Source organism: Taeniopygia guttata, chromosome 36, assembly GCF_048771995.1.
Source record: "Taeniopygia guttata chromosome 36, bTaeGut7.mat, whole genome shotgun sequence".
Taxonomy (NCBI): Eukaryota; Metazoa; Chordata; class Aves; order Passeriformes; family Estrildidae; genus Taeniopygia; species Taeniopygia guttata.
This window is the reverse complement of record NC_133061.1, coordinates 1,863,302-1,882,502: the sequence shown is the minus strand read 5'-3', so window position 1 is coordinate 1,882,502 and position 19,201 is coordinate 1,863,302. Positions and strand designations below refer to the sequence as shown.

General features: G+C 53.0%; 1 protein-coding gene across 1 annotated transcript in view; it reads left to right on the top strand.

Annotated features, from left to right (window-relative positions):
- LOC121468988 (uncharacterized) overlaps window positions 1-19,201 on the top strand; it is a 418,875-nt gene that overhangs the window by 287,317 nt on the left and 112,357 nt on the right. The window contains exons 9-10 of the mRNA XM_072921310.1: window positions 1,134-1,582; window positions 17,673-17,961. Of these exons, the coding sequence (XP_072777411.1) occupies window positions 1,134-1,582; window positions 17,673-17,961 (738 nt within the window). The remainder of the gene's footprint in view (window positions 1-1,133; window positions 1,583-17,672; window positions 17,962-19,201) is intronic.

Genomic DNA, 19,201 nt, shown 5'->3' with positions numbered 1-19,201 from the left:
GGGAATTTGGGGAGGTGGGAGTGGGGCAGCGCCAAGGCCGGGCCCCCCCGCGCTGTCCTGGCGGGAGCGGCTGCAGTGGGGACCGAGTGCGGGCGGGAGCGGCCGAGAGCCCAGCGCTGCCCCAGCCCGACCTGCCCCAGCTCCATCCCTGCCCCTCGGCTGGGATGCTGTGGGTGTGGGGGGAAGAGGGAGCCGGCAGTGGGTGCTGGGCCTGGGGGCAGGAGGAGAAGGGAAGGAGAAGCAGGCTTGAGGAACAAAATGGTCAAACGATGAAGGTGGCAGGAGAAGGTGGGATTGTGCAGGAGAAGGAGGACTAGCAGGAGGAAGAGGAGTATGAGGAAGAGTAGAGACACAGGAGGAGGAGGAGCAGAAAGAGGAAGCAGCAGAAGGTTCCACCCCTCCCTGTATCTGCAGCCTCCCTCCAGCCCCAGGAGCGTTTCACAGGTAACTGTGGAGGAGGATCCAGGATTTTCACAGGGTGCATCTTGGTGTTTCTGAGCTTTCTTGGGCTAAATGTTGGTGCTTTGGTTTTATGTGGCAGCTGAATATGTTTTGGAGGAGGTTTTTGCTGACTTGTGATGTTTGGGGAGTTTTTGATCTGTATCTTGAAGTTTGTGGGATTTTTGGGCTAAATCTTGATATTTTGGAGGTTCTTACAGACACAAGATTCCCAATGACTTCCTGAGATGAACTTGGGCAAGGAGGAACCTCCAGTCCAAGGTGCTCTCCTCTTGTTCTTTTCCCCAAACCAGGATTTTTCATTCCCTGGGCGTGTCTGGATGGAGGAGGAGGAAAAGCCCAGGAGATGCTGCAGGAGGAGGAGCTGCAAACCCAGCCCAGGGAGCTGCGGGGAGGAAAGAGCCCCCCTGAGCCAGGAAGGTGGGCGGAGATCCAGCCGGAGCTCGGAGCTGGTGGAGAAGCCTCATGGCAGGGAGAAGCCCCACAAGTGCTTGGAATGTGGGAAGGGTTTCAGCTGGAGATCCCATCTGATCCGGCACCAGAGGATCCACACTGGCGAGAGGCCCTACGAGTGTGGGGAGTGTGGGAAGAGGTTTCGGACCAGCTCCGATCTCCTCGTACATGAGCGGATTCACACAGAGGAGAGGCCCTTCCGCTGCCCCAACTGCAGGGAGGGCTTCAAGCAAAGCTCCCACCTCACTGTGCACCTCCGCATCCACAATGGGGAGAGGCCCTACGAGTGTGGGAAGTGTGGGAAAGGTTTCAGACAGAGGTCTGGCCTGATTGAGCACCAGGTGATCCACACCTGGGAAGGCCCTTACAAATGTTTGGAATGTGGGAAGAGCTTTGGGTGGAGCTCAGGCCTGAGAAAACACCAGCACATCCACACTGGGGAGAGACCCTACGAGTGTCCCCAGTGTGGGAAGAGGTTTCGGACCAGCTCCGATCTCCTCAGACATGAGCGGATTCACACAGAGGAGAGGCCCTTCCGCTGCCCCGACTGCGGGAAGGGCTTCAAGCACAACTCCACCCTCACCGAGCACCGGCGCATCCACACCGGGGAGAGGCCCTACGAGTGTGGAGAGTGTGGGAAGAGCTTCTCACAGAGCTCAGCTTTGACCCAGCACCAACAGAGGCACCACTAAAGGAAGCCCTGTGAGTGCCCTGAGTGAGGGAAGAGCTTGAAGTGAGGGAAGAGAGAGAGGGAAGAGCTTGGAGTGAGGGAAGAGCTTGGAGTGAGGGAAGAGAGTGAGGGAAGAGCTTGGAGTGAGGGAAGAGAGTGAGGGAAGAGCTTGGTGTGCTGCTCCAGCTCCATTCCCCATGGGAGGATCCGGGCTGGATGATCCCCAGTGACCCCCGTTGGGCAGAGCCCTGGTGCCCCCGTATGGGGAATAAAACAGAGAGTAAAGCAATGGAGCTGATAAAGGGGCCCAATATCTGAGGCCTGACTGAGCAGAAACTGTGGGAGACACAGACACAGTTTAAGTCTCCCTGGGCAAGAAGTGACCGAGCAACGTGGTGTGAGACTTTGTGATAAAATAATGTTACCAGGTGATGTCATGTCATGAAGAATGTGTAACCAATGGGAAATTGTTATCAAAAACAGAGCCCTATATAAGGACCCTTGTCATGGTTTGACACGGGAAGAGAATTTTTTTTTTTTGGAAGGAAGAGGTCCACCAGTCAGGGGTCAGGTTTAGATACTGACACTTGGGGTGACCAATTGAAGGTGGACACGCCTCTGAGAACTCAGAGGGGTTAAAAGCGGAATTCCCAGGAGGACTCGTCCGTTTTTTGGTTCCGGTCACTGCATGGTACGGACCTCCCCTGCCCAGCCCAGGCTGGGTGGGGGAGGGGAGCCATGCGGCCTGCAGAGGTAGGCCAAGGGGATGAAGGATCGGGAACCAAGCTGGGCCAGCTCCTGCGGATGGAAGGGTGGAGAACATTCGGGATGTTTTTGTTCCCCCTCCCCTAAGCCAGAGGGAAAAGAGATAGAGAGCCAGCAGACACCTGGGAGTTTGCCGGCGGAGGAGAAGGAGAAGGGGGGGGGAAGATGCCCAGCGTGGGAGACTAGAGAAAGAGTCCTGGGCTGAGATTGCAGCCGTCCGGGGAGTCCGGGAATTTTAACCCTTTCCTGTGAAATGAAGGCTTTATGAAATATTACTCCTCCTGAATTTGAAGAAAAGAGAGACAGCCTGAAACCTCAGATGTTCAGAGAAGAAGGTTGGGGGGAGATGATGGAGTGGCTTTTGGCTGGACTCTGCTTGTTTACCATAGACTGAACCACTCTTTCTTTCAAGAGGGACTGCATTTTAGGGGGATGCACTGGTGAGCCAAGAGACCTTCTTCAGCAACTACCAGTTTTGGAATGGACAGAGAGAGCTGAGGAGGGTGTGAGGATGCCCTCCATCTTCAGAGAAGAAGAGAAGAAGATCTCTGTCCTTGGACCCTCGGCCCCAGGGGAAAATAGGGGGGACTCTAGTCCCGAATTGTGATACTGGACTGTTGTTCCTGGTGGTCCTTGGCAAAGCATCCTTAAAGGGGCCCTATAAGCAGTCTCTGTCCATGCATGGTGGTGAGAGCACTGTGACATGGAGAGGAGAATGTCACACTGGCCGGTGTGTCTGGGCGGTGCCACGTGTGACATTGGAAACACAAGAGGTGGCAGCTGTGTTTCCTGGGGGTCTGTAGTGCAAGGGGAAATCCACTCTTCCCCGATGGACTCAGTATTGATTATATTGAAGGGTGAAAACTTGATTAAGGATCCAAATGGGTCTTGCTGTGGTATAGTAGAGTTGGGTGGTGGGAGGAGGAATGTTTTGGAAGGTTTTCATTTCGAATTTTGTGTGGTTTTTTTTTTCTTTCCTTTTTTTTCTTTTTATAGTAGTAGTAGTAGTAGTGTAATAAAGTTTTTCCTTTGTTATTAAGTTTGGCCTGCTTTGCTCTGTTCTTGATCACATTTCACAGCATTTGATTGGTAGGTTGTATTTTCATGGGGCGCTGGCATTGTACCAGCGTCAAACCATGACACCCCCTTACCTGCATCTCTGTGGAGCTGAAGTGGCGCAAATCCCGGGCCCTGGGACACACAGGCCCCTGCTGCTGTTCTCTTCCACGCCGTGTTCTGTGCACACACACAGAGGAACGAGGGCAGATCAGGCTGGAAAGGTGCCTGTGCTGAAGGTGCAGTTCCACAACCCTGTGGAGTTGCAGATCTTGCTGAGCAGCCTGGAGCCCCTGGAATTTGGAAGAGCCAAGCTGAGTATGCTCTGAAGGCAGCTGTGAGGGATTCCATGGCAAGCTTCCACAGAGGGCAAAGGAGCTTGGAATGCTGGAAGTTTTCAGGAATAGCTTGCTGAAAGCTCAGCAGTGCTCAATCCCTGCACAGGATCAGGGAGAGGGCAGAACCAGCGACCATCCGGGCTTACCAGGGAGCTTTGGGTGTGCCTGAGGGCAAAGGAAGCAGCAGCGCGGTGCCCGAGACTGGGACGCGCGACCCTGCCAGTGCCCGGAGCGCTGTCAGGCAGTGCCGGGATCCCGGCTGTGGTTCTGGTCCCCACAAGTGAGGAATGGCAGCCCCAGGCTCAGAGCCAGTCAGAAAGCCAAGCAAGTGAGAGCAGAGGGAGTGCACCCTTCCAGTCTCTCTTGGGCATGGCCACAAAACAGCCCCTGCTGCTTCTTCCTCCGCCTGTGTTTGGGCTGTGCTGGTGGCAGAGGCAGCCAGGCTGTGCTCTGCCTTCCAGAGCCTGTTGGGAGCGGGCATGAAAAGCGCTGTGTGCACAGCGGAGAGGCCTGGAAGGTGCTGGCAAGAGCGTCCTGCGGGAGCAGGGCTCTGGGCTCTGGCTGGGAACAGCCTGGTCTTGGTGCCGTGGGCGCAGGCAGGAGTTGAGGCAGGTGAAGAGGCAGTGAGCAGCTGGTGTTTGTAGAGGGCCTGGGGCTGCACGTCTGAGCCTCCACCTGGAAAGGCACTTGGGGGAATAGGAGCTAGAGCTGGAGTGCCTGTCCTGAAAGGACATGAAGGCCTTCAGCCTTGCCAGCGTTTCCTAAGGGTGTGTTGGTGTTGAGCAGAAAAGCTGCACATTTGGGGAAATGCCTTTGGAGGACAGGGGCTTGCTTCTCAAGGAAAGCACTGCCCAGGGAGCTCCCAGTGAGGCAGGTGCAAGTGTCCCCCTTTGGCTCTCTGTGCTCCTTTCAGTCCTTGAGGCCCGCTGCACTTGGCAGAGGGACAGGGGAAGGGAGAAGGCTGTGAAGAGCAGGTTTGGCATCCACCTGGACCTGCAGAGACCAACCCAAGCACCTGCAGCAGCGTGTGTTATCCCCCTTTGGACAGAGGGGTGAGCAGAACCATCTCTGTCCATCTGTGAGCCCCAGAGCTCTCAGTGGGAGCTGTGAATTAAAAGGCCTTTACACACTCACTTTTCACATCTTCCCTGTCTGCTGTGTTTCAGCTCTTGGCAAGATGCATTTGCCTTTGTGATTTGTGATACCACGGATCAAAGGAGATCATTGTGACCCTGAGAAACCTCTTGGAACCAAGGGGCCATTCTGACACAGCAAGGCCTCGTGGAACCACAGGTCCATTGTGACATTGCAAGGTCACACAGAACCAAGGTGGCCATGGAACCAAGGTTCTGCCATGGAACCTCATGGAACAAAGGGACCATGGTGACACTGTGGAACCAGGGAGACTGTTTTTGGCAGTAGGAAAGCTCATGGAACCCCAAGTCCATTGTGACACGGCAAGGCCTCATGGTACCAAGGGACCATTGTTAAACTGTTTGGCCTCATGGAACCATGAGCCATTGTGACACAGCGTGGCACCTCATGGAGCCAAGAGTCCATTGTTACACTGTGGGGCCCTGTGGCACCAAGGGGACCACAGTGACTTTGTGGGGCCTCATGGAACAATGGAGACTGTTCTGACACTTTGGGACCCACTGGAACCAAGGGGCCATTAGAGCATGGCAGGGCCTCATGGAATCAAGGGGACTACAGTGTCACTTAGACCATTTGATTTAACCTTACTTACAGGCCTGACTGGCTCAGCTACCCAAGGCACTCAGACCCCTCCGAGAGCAGCATTTCTGCCACATTTCCCCAGCACAGGCACTCCTGTGTGCACACAGACACAGAGAGTCAGTGCAGGGCACCTGTGAGAAATTCCCCTGAGGGCAGGGAAATGCTCCCTGTGGATGCTTTGGCATCTCCCCAGCAGGGAAGGGTTGAGCCTGGAGGAGTGGGGGGATCGGCCCAAGCTCCCTCGTTGTTCAGGATCCCCCGAGTGCAGCAAATGGGAGAGTTCCCGGCTCAGAGAGGCCCCACTCAGAGGGAGTCACTGGCCCAGGAGAGCTCCAAGGGCTCCTTTTGGAGCGCTGTTTGTAGGGCCCCAAGAGAGGGGCTTCAGTCCCAGCCATGTTTCACCCTGGCCGCACTTGGCATCAGCAGCTTTCTTTGGCAGGGTGAGAACAGGGATGTTGTGCCACTGAGGGAACACAAACAGTTCCCAGGGCTGCTCCTAAAGCAGCCAGGAGCTGGTTGGGCAGCAGCAGTGCCTGGCGCAGACAGGGTTTGTGATGAGCTCCAGAGGAGCTGAGCCCAGGGGCTGCTGGCCAAGGCCGAGGCCCAGCGAGCATTTCTCAGCTGGCAGGGCGGCCTGAGAAGGGGGGAGGGGGGGAATAATTCCCCCCCTCAGTGTGCTCCCAGTCATTCCAGGATTTCCATGTCCCTGCTCCAAATGCTGCTCCCAGCCCTGATCCAAGGGAATGGGAATGTGCCGCTCCCTTGCTGGGGCAGGGTCACACCTGAGCCAGGTGTGCAGGGCAGGACCTTGCCCTGACCCCAAGCACTGTCCCAGCTCCAGGATCTGCTTCCCACCGGCCTCTTCCTCCTGCACCCCCGAGCCCAGCTTGGTGCTGAACAAAGGGGCTGGGCCGGGGTCATCCCCTAGCGGCAGCTGTGCACCTCCTCCGCCCCCTCCTCAAATTCCGTCTGGGGGAGCAGGAGCTGGGGCAGGAGCCCTCTGGGGGGGGACAAGGGGGTGACACCAGGATGGGGGTTACACACGCTCTGGGGGGACACACATGGACCCTGGGGACCCCTCCTCAGAGCCAGGAGGATGAACCCCAACATGGAGCCACCAACCCCCAGCAGCATCTTGGGGAGTGGGACCTGGTGGCTGCTTTGGGGTTCTGGGGGATCGTGACTACCCAAAAACCCCCTCCCAGCCCCACAGCCACTCCCAGACTCTTCAGACCACCCCACAGCTCCCAGCCAGGACTCCCCAGCTACTCCCTACAAGATAAATGTCCTCAAGAACCACCAAACCCCTTCTCCATCTCCCCCAAGACCCGCCCAAATTCCCTGCAAGCCACACAGCTCTGTCAGGGACCCAAACCTCCCTCACAGACCCCTCCAAGCCTCCTCCCAGCACCACAAATGCCCACAAGATTGACAGAAGCCCTTCCCAGTCCCCTCAGGAGCCCCTAAACTTCCACCTCCCATGGCACTGACCAGGAGAGGTTGGTGGACAGGAACATTTACAGCCAGGATCAGCTCGGGCACTTCAGCAGCAATTTGGGCTCTTTGGGAGAACATCCCAAATGGGGAGACACAGGCCAGGGACTGGGACAACCAGAATTCCTGGAGAACAGGTGGGCTCAGGTGGACACGTTCTGCCAGCACACCTCTGTGATTATGGCCATGTCTTCTGGCTTTGACAACCTCAGAACACCCAAATTCTCCCAAATATGGCCTTCAACCAATCCCAAACTGACCCCCAAATCCTGGTAAATGGTGCAGGTTAAGATATCTTAGTTTAACTTCTTTATTTTCACTCCAGTTTTGGTTGTTTAGACTGGGTGAAGAATGAAATTATTCAGAGGGAAATGACCTCCAAGATCATGCAGCGCTGCTTAATGCCACCAGAATAACTGGATAGAGCAGGTGAAATTTTTTGGGATTGTAAAGTCAATAAATCACTTCCTCCCAATGAATTTCTGGTTTAGATCAGAGTCCTGATGGATGTTCCTGCCTCTGTGTTCCTCCAGGTGCCTATGGGAAACTAGGAGAACGTGGGGACCACTTTACAGGTGTCTTCTCAGCAGGGATCACGTGGAATGTGGGTCACCAGGGCTCCTCCCAACATGGGTGCTCCCCTGGGTGATGGAGTTGGAACAGGGCAAAAAGCTCTTCCTGCAGCTGGGGCATTTGCAAGGCTTCACTCACCGGTGCCTCCGTTGGTGCTGGGTCAAGTGAGAGCTCTGGGTGAAGCTCTTCCCACACTCCCCACACTCGTAGGGCCTCTCCCCAGTGTGGATGCGCCGGTGCCTGGTGAGGTGGGAGTTGTGCTTGAAGCCCTTCCCGCAGTCGGGGCAGCAGAAGGGCCTCTCCTCTGTGTGGACCCGATAGTGGTGGAGGAGACAGGAGTTGGTGTGAAACCTCTTCTGACACTTGGGACACTCGTAAGGCCTCTCCCTGGTGTGGAACCTCAGGTGGGCAATCAGGTTGGACTTGAATCTGAAGCTCTTCCCACACTCCCCACACTCATAAGGCCGTTCCCCAGTGTGGATCCTCTGGTGGTGAACCAGGCTGGAGATCCTCTTGAAGATCTTCCCACACTCCAAGCACTCATAGGACCTCTCCCTGTCTTGAAGCTCCTGACGGACCACCAGCTCTGAGCTCTGGCTGAAACTCTGCCCATCTCCCTGGCACAGTCTGGGTCTTTCCTCCTCAGATCCTCGCAATCTGCGTTTGCAGCCCTTCCTCCTGCAGGAGGTCAGGGACTTTTCCTCCACGTTGGATTCCTGTGCTGTGGAGCTGCGCAAAATGGCCTCTTCCATGATGTTCTGCTGTGGGGATTTGTCCTGCCTGGTTTCCACCCTCAGCTCCTGCTCTGGGGTAGGAAGGACAAGGAGAGGATGGGATTTGCCTCCGTGCCACAGGGAAGGGCAAGGAGATCCCCCCAGTGCGTCCCCGGCAGGAGGGAACCGGCAGCGGGGCTGTCCTGCAGCCGGGGGCCAGGCTGGGCTGGGAGATGGAGCAGGAGAGAGGGGGAAAGGGGCACTGACTTCCTCCTCACCTGCCTGAGTGTCCCAAGGCTCCTTCCTCTTCCTCGCAGCCTTCTCCTCCATCTGGCAAAGGGTTAGGGATGGGAAATTCTGTTTTGGGAGGAAAACAAGGGATGAGCACTTTGAGTTTTGTACCGGTTTGAAGGCAAACCAGGGGGAGAATTTATGCCAGAATTACAATTGAAAAAGAAAATTAATATCAAGGCAATGATAGAGAAATCCTGGCTTAAACTCACAGAGTCAGGATATAACCTGACACCCCGTTGGTCAGGGTGGTGGTAGCAGTCTGATGAAATGGTGGCTGCAGTCCGGCTGGAGTGATGAAGGTGAATCTGTCAAAGCAGTGATCCTGTAGAAGGGTCTGGTCTTCCTCTGAAGGTCCAGTGGTGGTTATGGAGCTCTTGTCCTCTGGGAATCCAGTAGGCAAGGTGGTCGTGGTGTTGCAAGGGTGAGATTATATCCAGGTAGGAATGCTTGGTTCCTCCCCCTGGGCGGAGCATCCCACAATGGGATGATGTAATTTTATCAGTCCTGCAGTGACACTCAATGGCCCATTAACAGAAGATGGCCCCTGGAGGGCGTTATCAGGGCTGAGCCATGGAAGAGATAAAGAACACTGCCCCACCTGTTGATAACAGTTTATGGAGATGGTGACTGAAAACACTTTTGGTTACATCTGACACTGTAACCTGAAACAGTGAGGCAATCCCTGCTCGGGGTGGGGGGTGAACACCACCCCCCTTACCCAAACTGGCTCAGGTGTAAAACCCCCACCCTGGGAAGGACACGCACACAGGGGACAATGTCACACTTGCCCTGTCCCAGGGGAGATCTCTGTCCCTGTCACTCCCCTGCTCTCCCCCCTTTTCTCTTTCTTTCCGTCTCTCTACCTCACTTTTACTGTTCAATAAAATCCACTTAGATTTGGTGACCTTTGCACCTTAATTGGGGCAGAGGCATCTCTCTAACAATTTTATTAACCAGCTTGCAACATTATTTTGCACAGTGAGTTCAGGGCACTGCTGTCTGACCCCAAGTGCCTTTGACAACAGCATGGGTCCCTCTTCTGAGGAGGTTCTGCCTCTTCCTGGAGGAACTCTTGGAAACTTGGATGCAGCTTCCTCTGAGTGACTTTTGGGAGAACTTATGAGGAAAATGGCTGTTGTGGGTGGCCAGTGTAAAGAAAATATAATCCTGTCCTTCCCTGAAAAGTTCGTTAAAGTCGCTGGAGGAAAGGGAGCAAATCATACCAGTGAAACTGACCAGGATCAGTCACCCCAAGGTGAGGAACACAGGGCTACTAAAGTCCTACAAGAAGCCCAGCTCAAGTAGCTAAACTCCTGAATAATTAGTGAATTTGCAGGCTTGGGGGCTTTTCCAAATATGAGAATCATTATTTTCTTCATTCCCGTCACCTTTGTGACAGCTACACAGAGCTTTCCCTTCCTTTTAATAATCTGTATTGGGACAAATTTCCATGTTTCTTTTTTGGAACCTGCCAGCATCTGAGCTGGAGCTGTGCTGGAAGTGATGGAATTTGGAATTGCCACAGAATTGCTTCTGCTGCTGGTTTATTAATGTTTGGGATTTGTTTGTGTTTCCATCACAAGTGACTTGTGGGAAGAGCAAATCTTCCTCAAGGCATTTTATGGAGGGTTAAGTTTAATTTCTGCTGAGTTTGTTTTGTCTTGTGCCCAGGGGATGCTCAAGGGATCTCTGGTTTTGGTTTGGTCCTAATTTTCTTCTGATTTGTCTTTATCACTTACAAACACCTGAAAAATGACTAAAAAGAGTATTGATCAGAGATGTCAAAAGTCCCACCATTTAAGAGGTATCTGAGGTGGGATTTATGGTTTGGGAATGTATTCTGGAGGATTTGTGGGTTCTTGGGGGATATCTGGTAGTATTCTCCATATCTTTGCACTCCAAAAGCCACGGTGGATTGCTCTGTCACCTCAAAATTATTCAATCCCACTGGAAACCTCACAATCTTACCCCAAAATTGCTCAATCCCACCTCAAAATGGCTGGTTCCCACCTCAGTCCCATGCCAAAATTACTCAATTCCACAGCCTCTAGGGTGAGATGGTGTTGTAAGGAGATCGGGAGAAGTGATATCCAAATTTGAGGTTGTGGGATTGGGATTGTGTGGGCCTGGGTGGTTGTGATGTATTTTGATGGTAAATAAAACTTCCAGAATTATTGATTTCTGTTCCATTCATTTTCTGTCAGTTCTGGTTTGCTTTTCAGAGTGCCGCCTTCTCAGCTGATTTTGTTTGTGACCTCCTGTCTCAGACTGAAAAGCAAGATGTGTTCTATTTCCCATCAGTTTGGCAGTTGTCCTGTGTTAAGTGGGCAGTTTTTCCTTATCTCTTCCACAATCAGTCCCCCCTCAGGGGAGATATCTGCTGATAATGGGCTATTGAATATCACTGCATGACTGATAAGAGCTGTAACATCCCATTGTGAGCTGCTCCACCCAGAGGGAGGAGCCAAGCATTCCTACCTGCATCTAGTCTTGAGATTCTGGCCCACCAACAAAGCTTTTTCTGGGCTGGATTTCTCAGAGGAACAGCTGCCTCTTCCTCTTCAGAAGAAGACACCCTTTTCTACAGGATCACTTCTCCAACAGAACCACACCTGACACTGTAGGAGGAGCGCAACCACCATTCCAATTGGACTGCGGCCAACACCCTGTCCAACAGGGTGTCAGGTTGTATTCTGGCTCTCTCAGTGTTGTTTTTGTTCACTGAATTGTTCATATTTTCATTTTCTTTCCTAATAAAAAGCTGTTATTCCTGCTCCCATATTTTTTCCATGAGCGCCCCCCAGAATTTCAAATTTATAACAATTCAGAAAGAAAGAATCTACATTTTTCCATTTCAGGGGAGGCCCCTGCCTTCCTTAGCAGACACCTGTCATTCCAAACCAAAACACCTCCTTTCTCTCCTGCTTTCCTTTGCCTGCTCTGTTTCTCTCTCAGTGTCTCCATTGACCCAGGGCAGCTCCCACCAAAGACCCTGCCCTGATTTAATTCCCAATCCATGAGCTACGACAACCATGGGTGAAGTTATGAAGGCTGGCAGTGAAATGTCCCTGTAGGATCCTGCTGCACTTGGCTTTTGGCTCTTCCATAAGAGCTTTGCCTTCAAGGGCAGGGACATCTTTTCCTGGCTGGGAACTGGAATTCCAGCCCCTGGGAGTGTGTGCCATGGATCCCAGAGGGGCATTCCCGAGGCTCCCAGGGTGCTGCTCCTGCCGTGCCTCCCAAGGAGCTGTGCAGGGCAGGGGACAAGGTGCAGCAGCTGTGTTGGTGATGCAGTGCCACAACAGCCCCTGGTTCCAGGAGTTTCCGCACTGCCAACAGCCGTTCCTGGGTTCCATGATGCCCTGCTGTGTCCCCATGGATATTTGGTGTCATGAAGTTCTTCAGTGTCACAATGGCCACCTCGCTCCATGAGCTTCCGCAGTGTCCAAATGGCCTCCTTGGACGGGCAGTGTCACCATGGACCACTGGATCCACGTGGCCCTGCTGTGTCACCATGGCCCCTTGGTTACGTGGGACCCCAGGGTCACAATTAACTCCTTGCTTCCACGTCACCCCCTCAGTGCCAAAATGACCCCTTTGTTCCATGTGGGACACAAAAGATTTATAGAAACATTGAGCAAATCCTGCTTAACACACCTGGGAACACCTGTTTGCATTCCAGAGGGAGGTTAAAGGTGAGGATGGCACCAGCAGCTTCCATCTGAAACAGAGATTCAGGGAAAGGAGTGGGACAGAGAATTCAACTGGGAGACTCAGAGAATTCTGCTTCCAGAGATCAATTCTGGTCACACTGTTCCTTGTAGAAAGGTGACACCATTCCAGGCAGCCTGTACTGAGCAGGTGGCTCCTGAGTGGGGTTTGTTGTTTAGGAAACCTGCTCAGGCTTTTCCATTCTCTCCTTCCCAAGAGGAAAACTTCTCCTGGGCCTGTGTGCAGGCAGAGCCTTGAGGAGAGCAGGTGGGACACGGTGCAATGGGCTGGGACATGGAGCTGCAGAGCTCAGGGACAAGGTTCTGCTGCAGGGCACAGGGATGTCAGTGCCAGGTGGGTGATGTCAGGCATGGTGAGGCTGGGGGTGAGGAGCAGCTTGTCCAAACAGGGTCAGCCCTCAGGGGACTCATTCTTCTACATGCCCAGACCTCCTAAGGAGACCTTCAGCATCAAGATCACCTGGGGAATGCTTCTATCAGCTCTTCTCTGAACTGGAAAATAAGAGAATACTCACTTGATTAAAGAAAAAATGTAATGAGGTGCACTTGGAAATCTTCCTCCTTACAAGAACTCCAAACTGACTCCAATCAGGTGCACAAGCCCTGGAGACTTGCAGACGATTGAATGAAGACAAAGCGCCCCTAAGGGCTTCCTTTTCTTTAATGATCCCCATGGAGGATTTGGGGTGAAGTCCAGAACCCTCAGGCACTGAGAGAAGGCTGAAGAAGCTGCTCAAGAAGTCAGGAGCAAAACTCCAAGTCCCTTGGAGCATCACTGGGCCCCACTGAGGGCAGGGATTGCCAAAGGCTCCCCAGGGACTGGTGAGAGCAGATCCTTGAGGCCAGGATTGCAGGGAGCCCAAGGCTCAGAGCAGGGATCTGCAATGCTGAGCAAGGCCTGGGCTGGCTGGGGGAAGCAGAAAGGCCAAGCCCTGAGCCCAGCCTGGCACAGCAGGGCCTGTCCCTCACGGGTGGCTCAGGGCTGTTTGTGGGGCAGGGGGATGTGAGGGGCAGCAAAGACAAATGTCACAAACCTGTGTGACCCTGCAGATCCTCAGGGAACCAAGGGGCCAGGGTGACACTGTGCTGCCCCATGGAATCAATAAAGACTATTGTGAACTCAGAGACCCCAAGGAACCAAGGGTCCACAGTGACCTTATGCAGCCCAGAGTGTCACAGAGGAGCCGCTGTGACACAGCGAGGGAACACGGAGCCCAGGGGCCATTGTGACACATCAGGGCTTTGTGGAACCACTAAGCCATTGTGACATTGGAACCATGGTGACACAGCAGGGCCACGTGGATCCAGCGGTCCATTGTGACACTGTGGATCCAAGGAGACCATGGAGACACCCCCAGAACCTCATGGAACCAAGGAGCCCATGGTGACCCAGCGGGGCTGCATGGAGCCAATGGTCCATGGTGACACTGCCCATCCAAGGAGGCCATTTGGACACTGTGGAAGCTCATGGAGCGAGGTGGCCATTGTGACACTGAAGAACTTCATGACACCAAATATCCATGGGGACACAGCAGGGCATCATGGAACCCAGGAACGGCTGTTGGCAGTGCGGAAACTCCTGGAACCAGGGGCTGTTGTGGCACTGCAGCACCAACACAGCTGCTGCACCTTGTCCCCTGCCCTGCACAGCTCCTTGGGAGGCACGGCAGGAGCAGCACCCTGGGAGCCTCGGGAATGCCCCTCTGGGAGCCATGACACACACTCCCAGGGGCTGGAATTCCAGTTCCCAGACAGGAAAATATGTTCCTGCCCTTTAAGGCAAAGCTCTTATGGAAGAGCCAAAACCCAAGTGCAGCAAGATCCTACAGGGACATTTCACTGCCAGCCTTCATAACTTCACCCATGGTTGTCGTAGCTCATGGATTGGGAATTAAATCAGGGCAGGGTGTTAGGTGGGAGCTGCCCTGGGTCAAGGGAGACACTGGGAGAGAAACAGAGCAGGCAAAGGAAGGCAGGAGAGAAAGGAGGTGTTTTGGTTTGGAATGACAGGTGTCTGCTAAGGAAGGCAGGAGCCTCTCCTGAAATGGAAAACTCTTTATTTCTGAATTGTTAAAAATTTGAAATTAAGGGGGCCTCTCTAGTAAAAATATGGGAGCAGGAATAGCAGTATTTTATTAGGGAAGAAAATAAAAAGATAAAATAAACAATGCAGTAAACGAAAACAACACTGACAGAGTTAGAATACATCCTGACACTCTGTTGGACAGGGTGTTGGCCGCAGTCCAATTGGAATGGTGGCTGCAGTCCTCCTGCAGTGTCAGGTGTGGTTCTGTTGGAGAAGTGATCCTGTAGAAAAGGGTGTCTTCTTCTGAAGAGGAAGAGGCAGCTGTTCCTCTGAGAAATCCAGCCCAGAAAAAGCTTTGTTGGTGGGCCAGACTCTCAAGATTAGATGCAGGTAGGAATGCTTGGCTCCTCCCTCTGGGTGGAGCATCTCACAATGGGATGTTACAGTTCTTATCAGTCATGCAGTGACATTCAATAGCTCATTATCAGCAGATGTCTCCCCTGAGGGGGGACTGATTGTGGAAGAGATAAGGAAAAACTGCTCACTTAACACAGGACAACTGCCATACAGATGGCAAATAGAACACATCTTGCTTTTCAGTCTGGGACAGGAGGTCACAAACAAAATCAGGTGAGAAGGCAGCACTCTGAAAAGCAAACCAGAACTGACAGAAAATGAATGGGACAGAAATCAATAATTCTGATAGTTTTATTAATTATAAAAATAAATCAGCCCCACACAATCCTGATCCCACAACCTCAAATTTGGATCTTACTTCTCCCAGTCACCTCCCAACCCCATCTCACCCTAGAGGCTGTGGAATTGAGTCATTTTGGCATGGGACTGAGGTGGGAAACAGCCATTTTGAATTGTGATTGAGCAATTTTGGGGTAAGATTTAGGGGTTTCAAGTGGGATTGAATAATTTTGAGGTGACAGAGCAATCCACCTTGGCTTTTGGAGTGCAAAGATATGGAGAATACTACCAGATTTCCCCCAAGAACCCACAAATCCTCCAGAATACGTTCCCAAACCATAAATCCCACCTCAGATACCTCTTAAATGGTGGGACTTCTGACATCTCTGATCAATACTCTTTTTAGTCATTTTTCAGGTGTTTTTAAGTGATAAAGACAAATCAGAAGAAAATTAGGGCCAAACCAAAACCAGAGAGCCCTTGAGCATCCCCTGGGCACAAGACAAAACAAACTCGCCAGAAATTAAACTGAACCCTCCATAAAATGCCTTGAGGAATATTTGCTCTTCCCACAAGTCTCTTGTGATGGAAACACAATCAAATCCCAAACATTAATAAACCACCAACAGAAGCAATTCTGTGGGAATTCCAAATTTCATCAGTTCCAGCACAGCTCCAGCTCAGATGCTGGCAGGTTCTAAAAAAAGAAATGTGGAAATTTGGCCCAATACAGATTATTAAAAGGAAGGGAAAGGTCTGTGGAGCTGTCACAAAGGTGACAGGGAACAAGAAAATAATGATTCTCCCCCCAAAGCCTTTGAATTCAGGAGTTATTTGGGAATTTAGGTACTTGAGCTGGGCTTCTTGTAGGACTTTTACCGGCCTTGTGTTCCTCACCTTGGGCTGAATGATCCTTGCCAGTCTCACCGGTATCATTTGGTCCCTTTCCTCCAGTGATTTTAACAAACTTTTCAAAGAATGACAAGAAAATATTTTCTTTACACTGGCCACCCACAACAGCCATTTTCCTCATAAGTTCTCCCAAAAGTCACTCAGAGGAAGCTGCATCCAAGTTTCCAAGAGTTCCTCCAGAAGGGGCCAGAACCTCCTCAGAGCAGGGAACCAGGCTGTTGTCACAGGCACTTGAGGTCAGACAACAGTGCCCTGAACTCACTGTGCAAAATAATGTTGCAAGCTGGTTAATAAAGTTGTTAGAGCGGTGCCTGTGCCACAGTTAAGGTGCTAAGGAGACCAAATCTGAAGTCGATTTTCCTGAACAGTAAATTTGAGGTAAAGAGAGAGATGGAAAGAAAGAGAAAAGGGGGAGAGCAAGGGAGTGACAGGGACAGAGATCTCCCCTGGGATAGGACAAGTGTGACATTGTCCCCTGTGTGCGTGTCCTTCCCAGGGTGGGGGTTTTACACAGGAGCCAGTTTGGGTAAGGGGGGTGGTGTTCACCCCCCACCCCGAGCAGGGATTGCCTCACTGTTTCAGGTTACAGCGTCAGATGTAACCAAAAGTGTTTTCAGTCACCATCTCCATAAACTGTTATCAACAGGTGGGGCAGTGTTCTTTATCTCTTCCATGGCTCAGCCCTGATAACGCCCTCCAGGGGCCATCTTCTGTTAATGGGCCATTGAGTGTCACTGCAGGACTGATAAAATTACATCATCCCATTGTGGGATGCTCCACCCAGGGGGAGGAACCAAGCATTCCTACCTGGATATAATCTCACCCTTGCAACACCACGACCACCTTGCCTACTGCATTCCCAGAGGACAAGAGCTCCATAACCACCACTGGACCTTCAGAGGAAGACCAGACCCTTCTACAGGATCACCGCTTTGACAGAATCATGTTCATCACTCCAGCCGGACTGCAGCCACCATTTCATCAGACTGCTACCACCACCCTGACCAACGGGTGTCAGGTTATACCCTGACTCTGTCCGATTAAGCCAGTGTTTCTGTATCATTGCCTTGATCTTAATTTTCTTACTCAATTGTCATTCTGGCTGAGACTCTCCCCCTGGTTTGCCTTCCAACCAGTACAAAACTCACTGTGCTCATCCCTTGTTTTCCTCCCAAAACAGAATTTCCCATACCCAAATCTTCACGAAATGGAGGAGGAGGCTGTGAGGAAGAGGAAGGCGCCCTGGGACATCCAGGCAGGTGAGGACGAAGTCAGTGCCCCTTTCCCCCTCTCTCCTGTTCCATCTCCCGGCCCAGCATGGCCCCTGGCTGCAGGACAGCCCCGCTGCCGATGCTCTGCTGACGGGGATGCACTGGGGGGATCTCCTTACCCTTCCTTGTGGCACGGAGGCAAATCCCATCCTCTCCTTGTCCTTCCTACCCCAGAGCAGGAGCTGATGATGGAGACCAGGAAGGACAAATCCCTGCAGCACAACCACATGGAAGAGGCCGATTTGAGCAACTCCACAGCGCAAGAATCCAACGGGGAGGAAAAGCCCCGGAGATCCCACAGGAGGAGGGGCTGCAAACCCAGCCCAGGGTGCTCTGAGGAGGAAAGGCCCACTCCGGGTCAGGAAGGTGGGCAGAGCTTCCGCCAGAGCTCAGAGCTGGTGGTCTCTGAGAAGCTTCACGATGGGGAGAAGCCCCACAAGTGCTTGGAGTGTGGGAAGAGCTTCAGGCACAGCAACAGTCTGAGACGACACCAGACGATCCACACTGGGGAATGGCCCTACAAGTGTGGGGAGTGTGGGAAGGGCTTCAGCTGGAGCTCCCACCTCATCATCCACCAACGCATCCACACTGGGGAGAGGCCCTACGAGTGTCCCGAGTGTCAGAAGAGGTTTCACACCAGCTCCCATCTCCTTGAACATCAGCGGATTCACACGGATGAGAGGCCCTTCCGCTGCCCTGACTGCGGGAAGGGCTTCAAGCAAAATTCTACCCTTGTCACCCACCGGCGCATCCACACTGGGGAGAGGCCCTACATGTGCCCTACATGTGGGAAGAGGTTTCAGAGCAGCTCAGATCTCCTCCTGCATGAGCGGGTCCACACCGAGGAGAGGCCCTTCCTCTGCTCTGACTGCGGGAAAGGCTTCAAGCAAAACTCGCACCTCATCAGCCACCGGCGCATCCACACTGGGGAGAGGCCCTACGAGTGTCCCCAGTGTGGGAAGAGCTTCACCCGGAGCTCTCACTTGACCCGACACCAACGGAGCCACCGATGACGGAAGCCCTGTGAGTGCCCCAACTGCAGGAGGAGCTTCATGCACCGCTCCAGCTTAACCCTCCATTGAAGAACCCAGATTGGGAAGAGCCCTGGTGATCCCTGTTCCCTGTGATCCATGCTGGGAAGATACCTGTACCTTCTCCTGCCCCTGCCAATGACCTTATGTGGGATTGAAGAACATGAGGGTCTGGCCATGGCCCTGTCACTACATTCACTCCCACCTCAGGTCATTGCCAGGGGCAGGAAAGGGACTCTCTCTCTCTCTCTCCCTGAGAAGGTTGTCCTTTCCAGACAGGAGGAGACACATGGCCAGGAAGGTACAATTGATGGTGATGTAGTTTCCCTTGTAAATAGTTTTTCTTATCCCTTCTGTTGTCAATAGTTTTTCTGTTCCAGTTTGTTCCTTATCTCGTTGCTGTTCCCAGTAAATTGTTCTTATCCCAGCCTGGGATCTTTCCATTTATTTCCTTCAGTGGAAGGTGGGAGGGCAACGAGCACCAGCGGGGTTTTACTGAGAGCAGGAAATTGGGGAATTCCATTCCTGAATCCCGGCCTGTGGATACCGAGCATCCCAGCTGGTGCCAGCCCTGGTGGCCATGGCAGCAGCCTTGGGAGCGGGTCCCTGGCTGGGGCTGAGGGAACCTCTTCACTCTGGTGCCCAGGGACAGGAGTGGAGGGAGCGGCTGCAGCTGAGTCGGGGCAGGCTGAGGTTGGATCTCAGGGAAAGGTTTTTGCCCAGAGGCTGCTGGGGCACTGCCCAGGCTCCCCAGGGAAGGGTCACAGCTCCAGGGCTCTCTGAGCTCCAGCAGCGTTTGGACAGCGCTGCCAGGCCCAGGCTGGCAGTGTTGGGGTGTCCTGTGCAGGGCCAGCAGCTGGACTCGAGGATCCTGATGGGTCCCTCCCAGCTCAGCCACTTCTGTGCTTCTGGGATCCCATGACCCTGGGGATGGGAGTGCCAATGGTTGCCATGGAAATGGGCTCTGGCTGCAGGCCTGAGC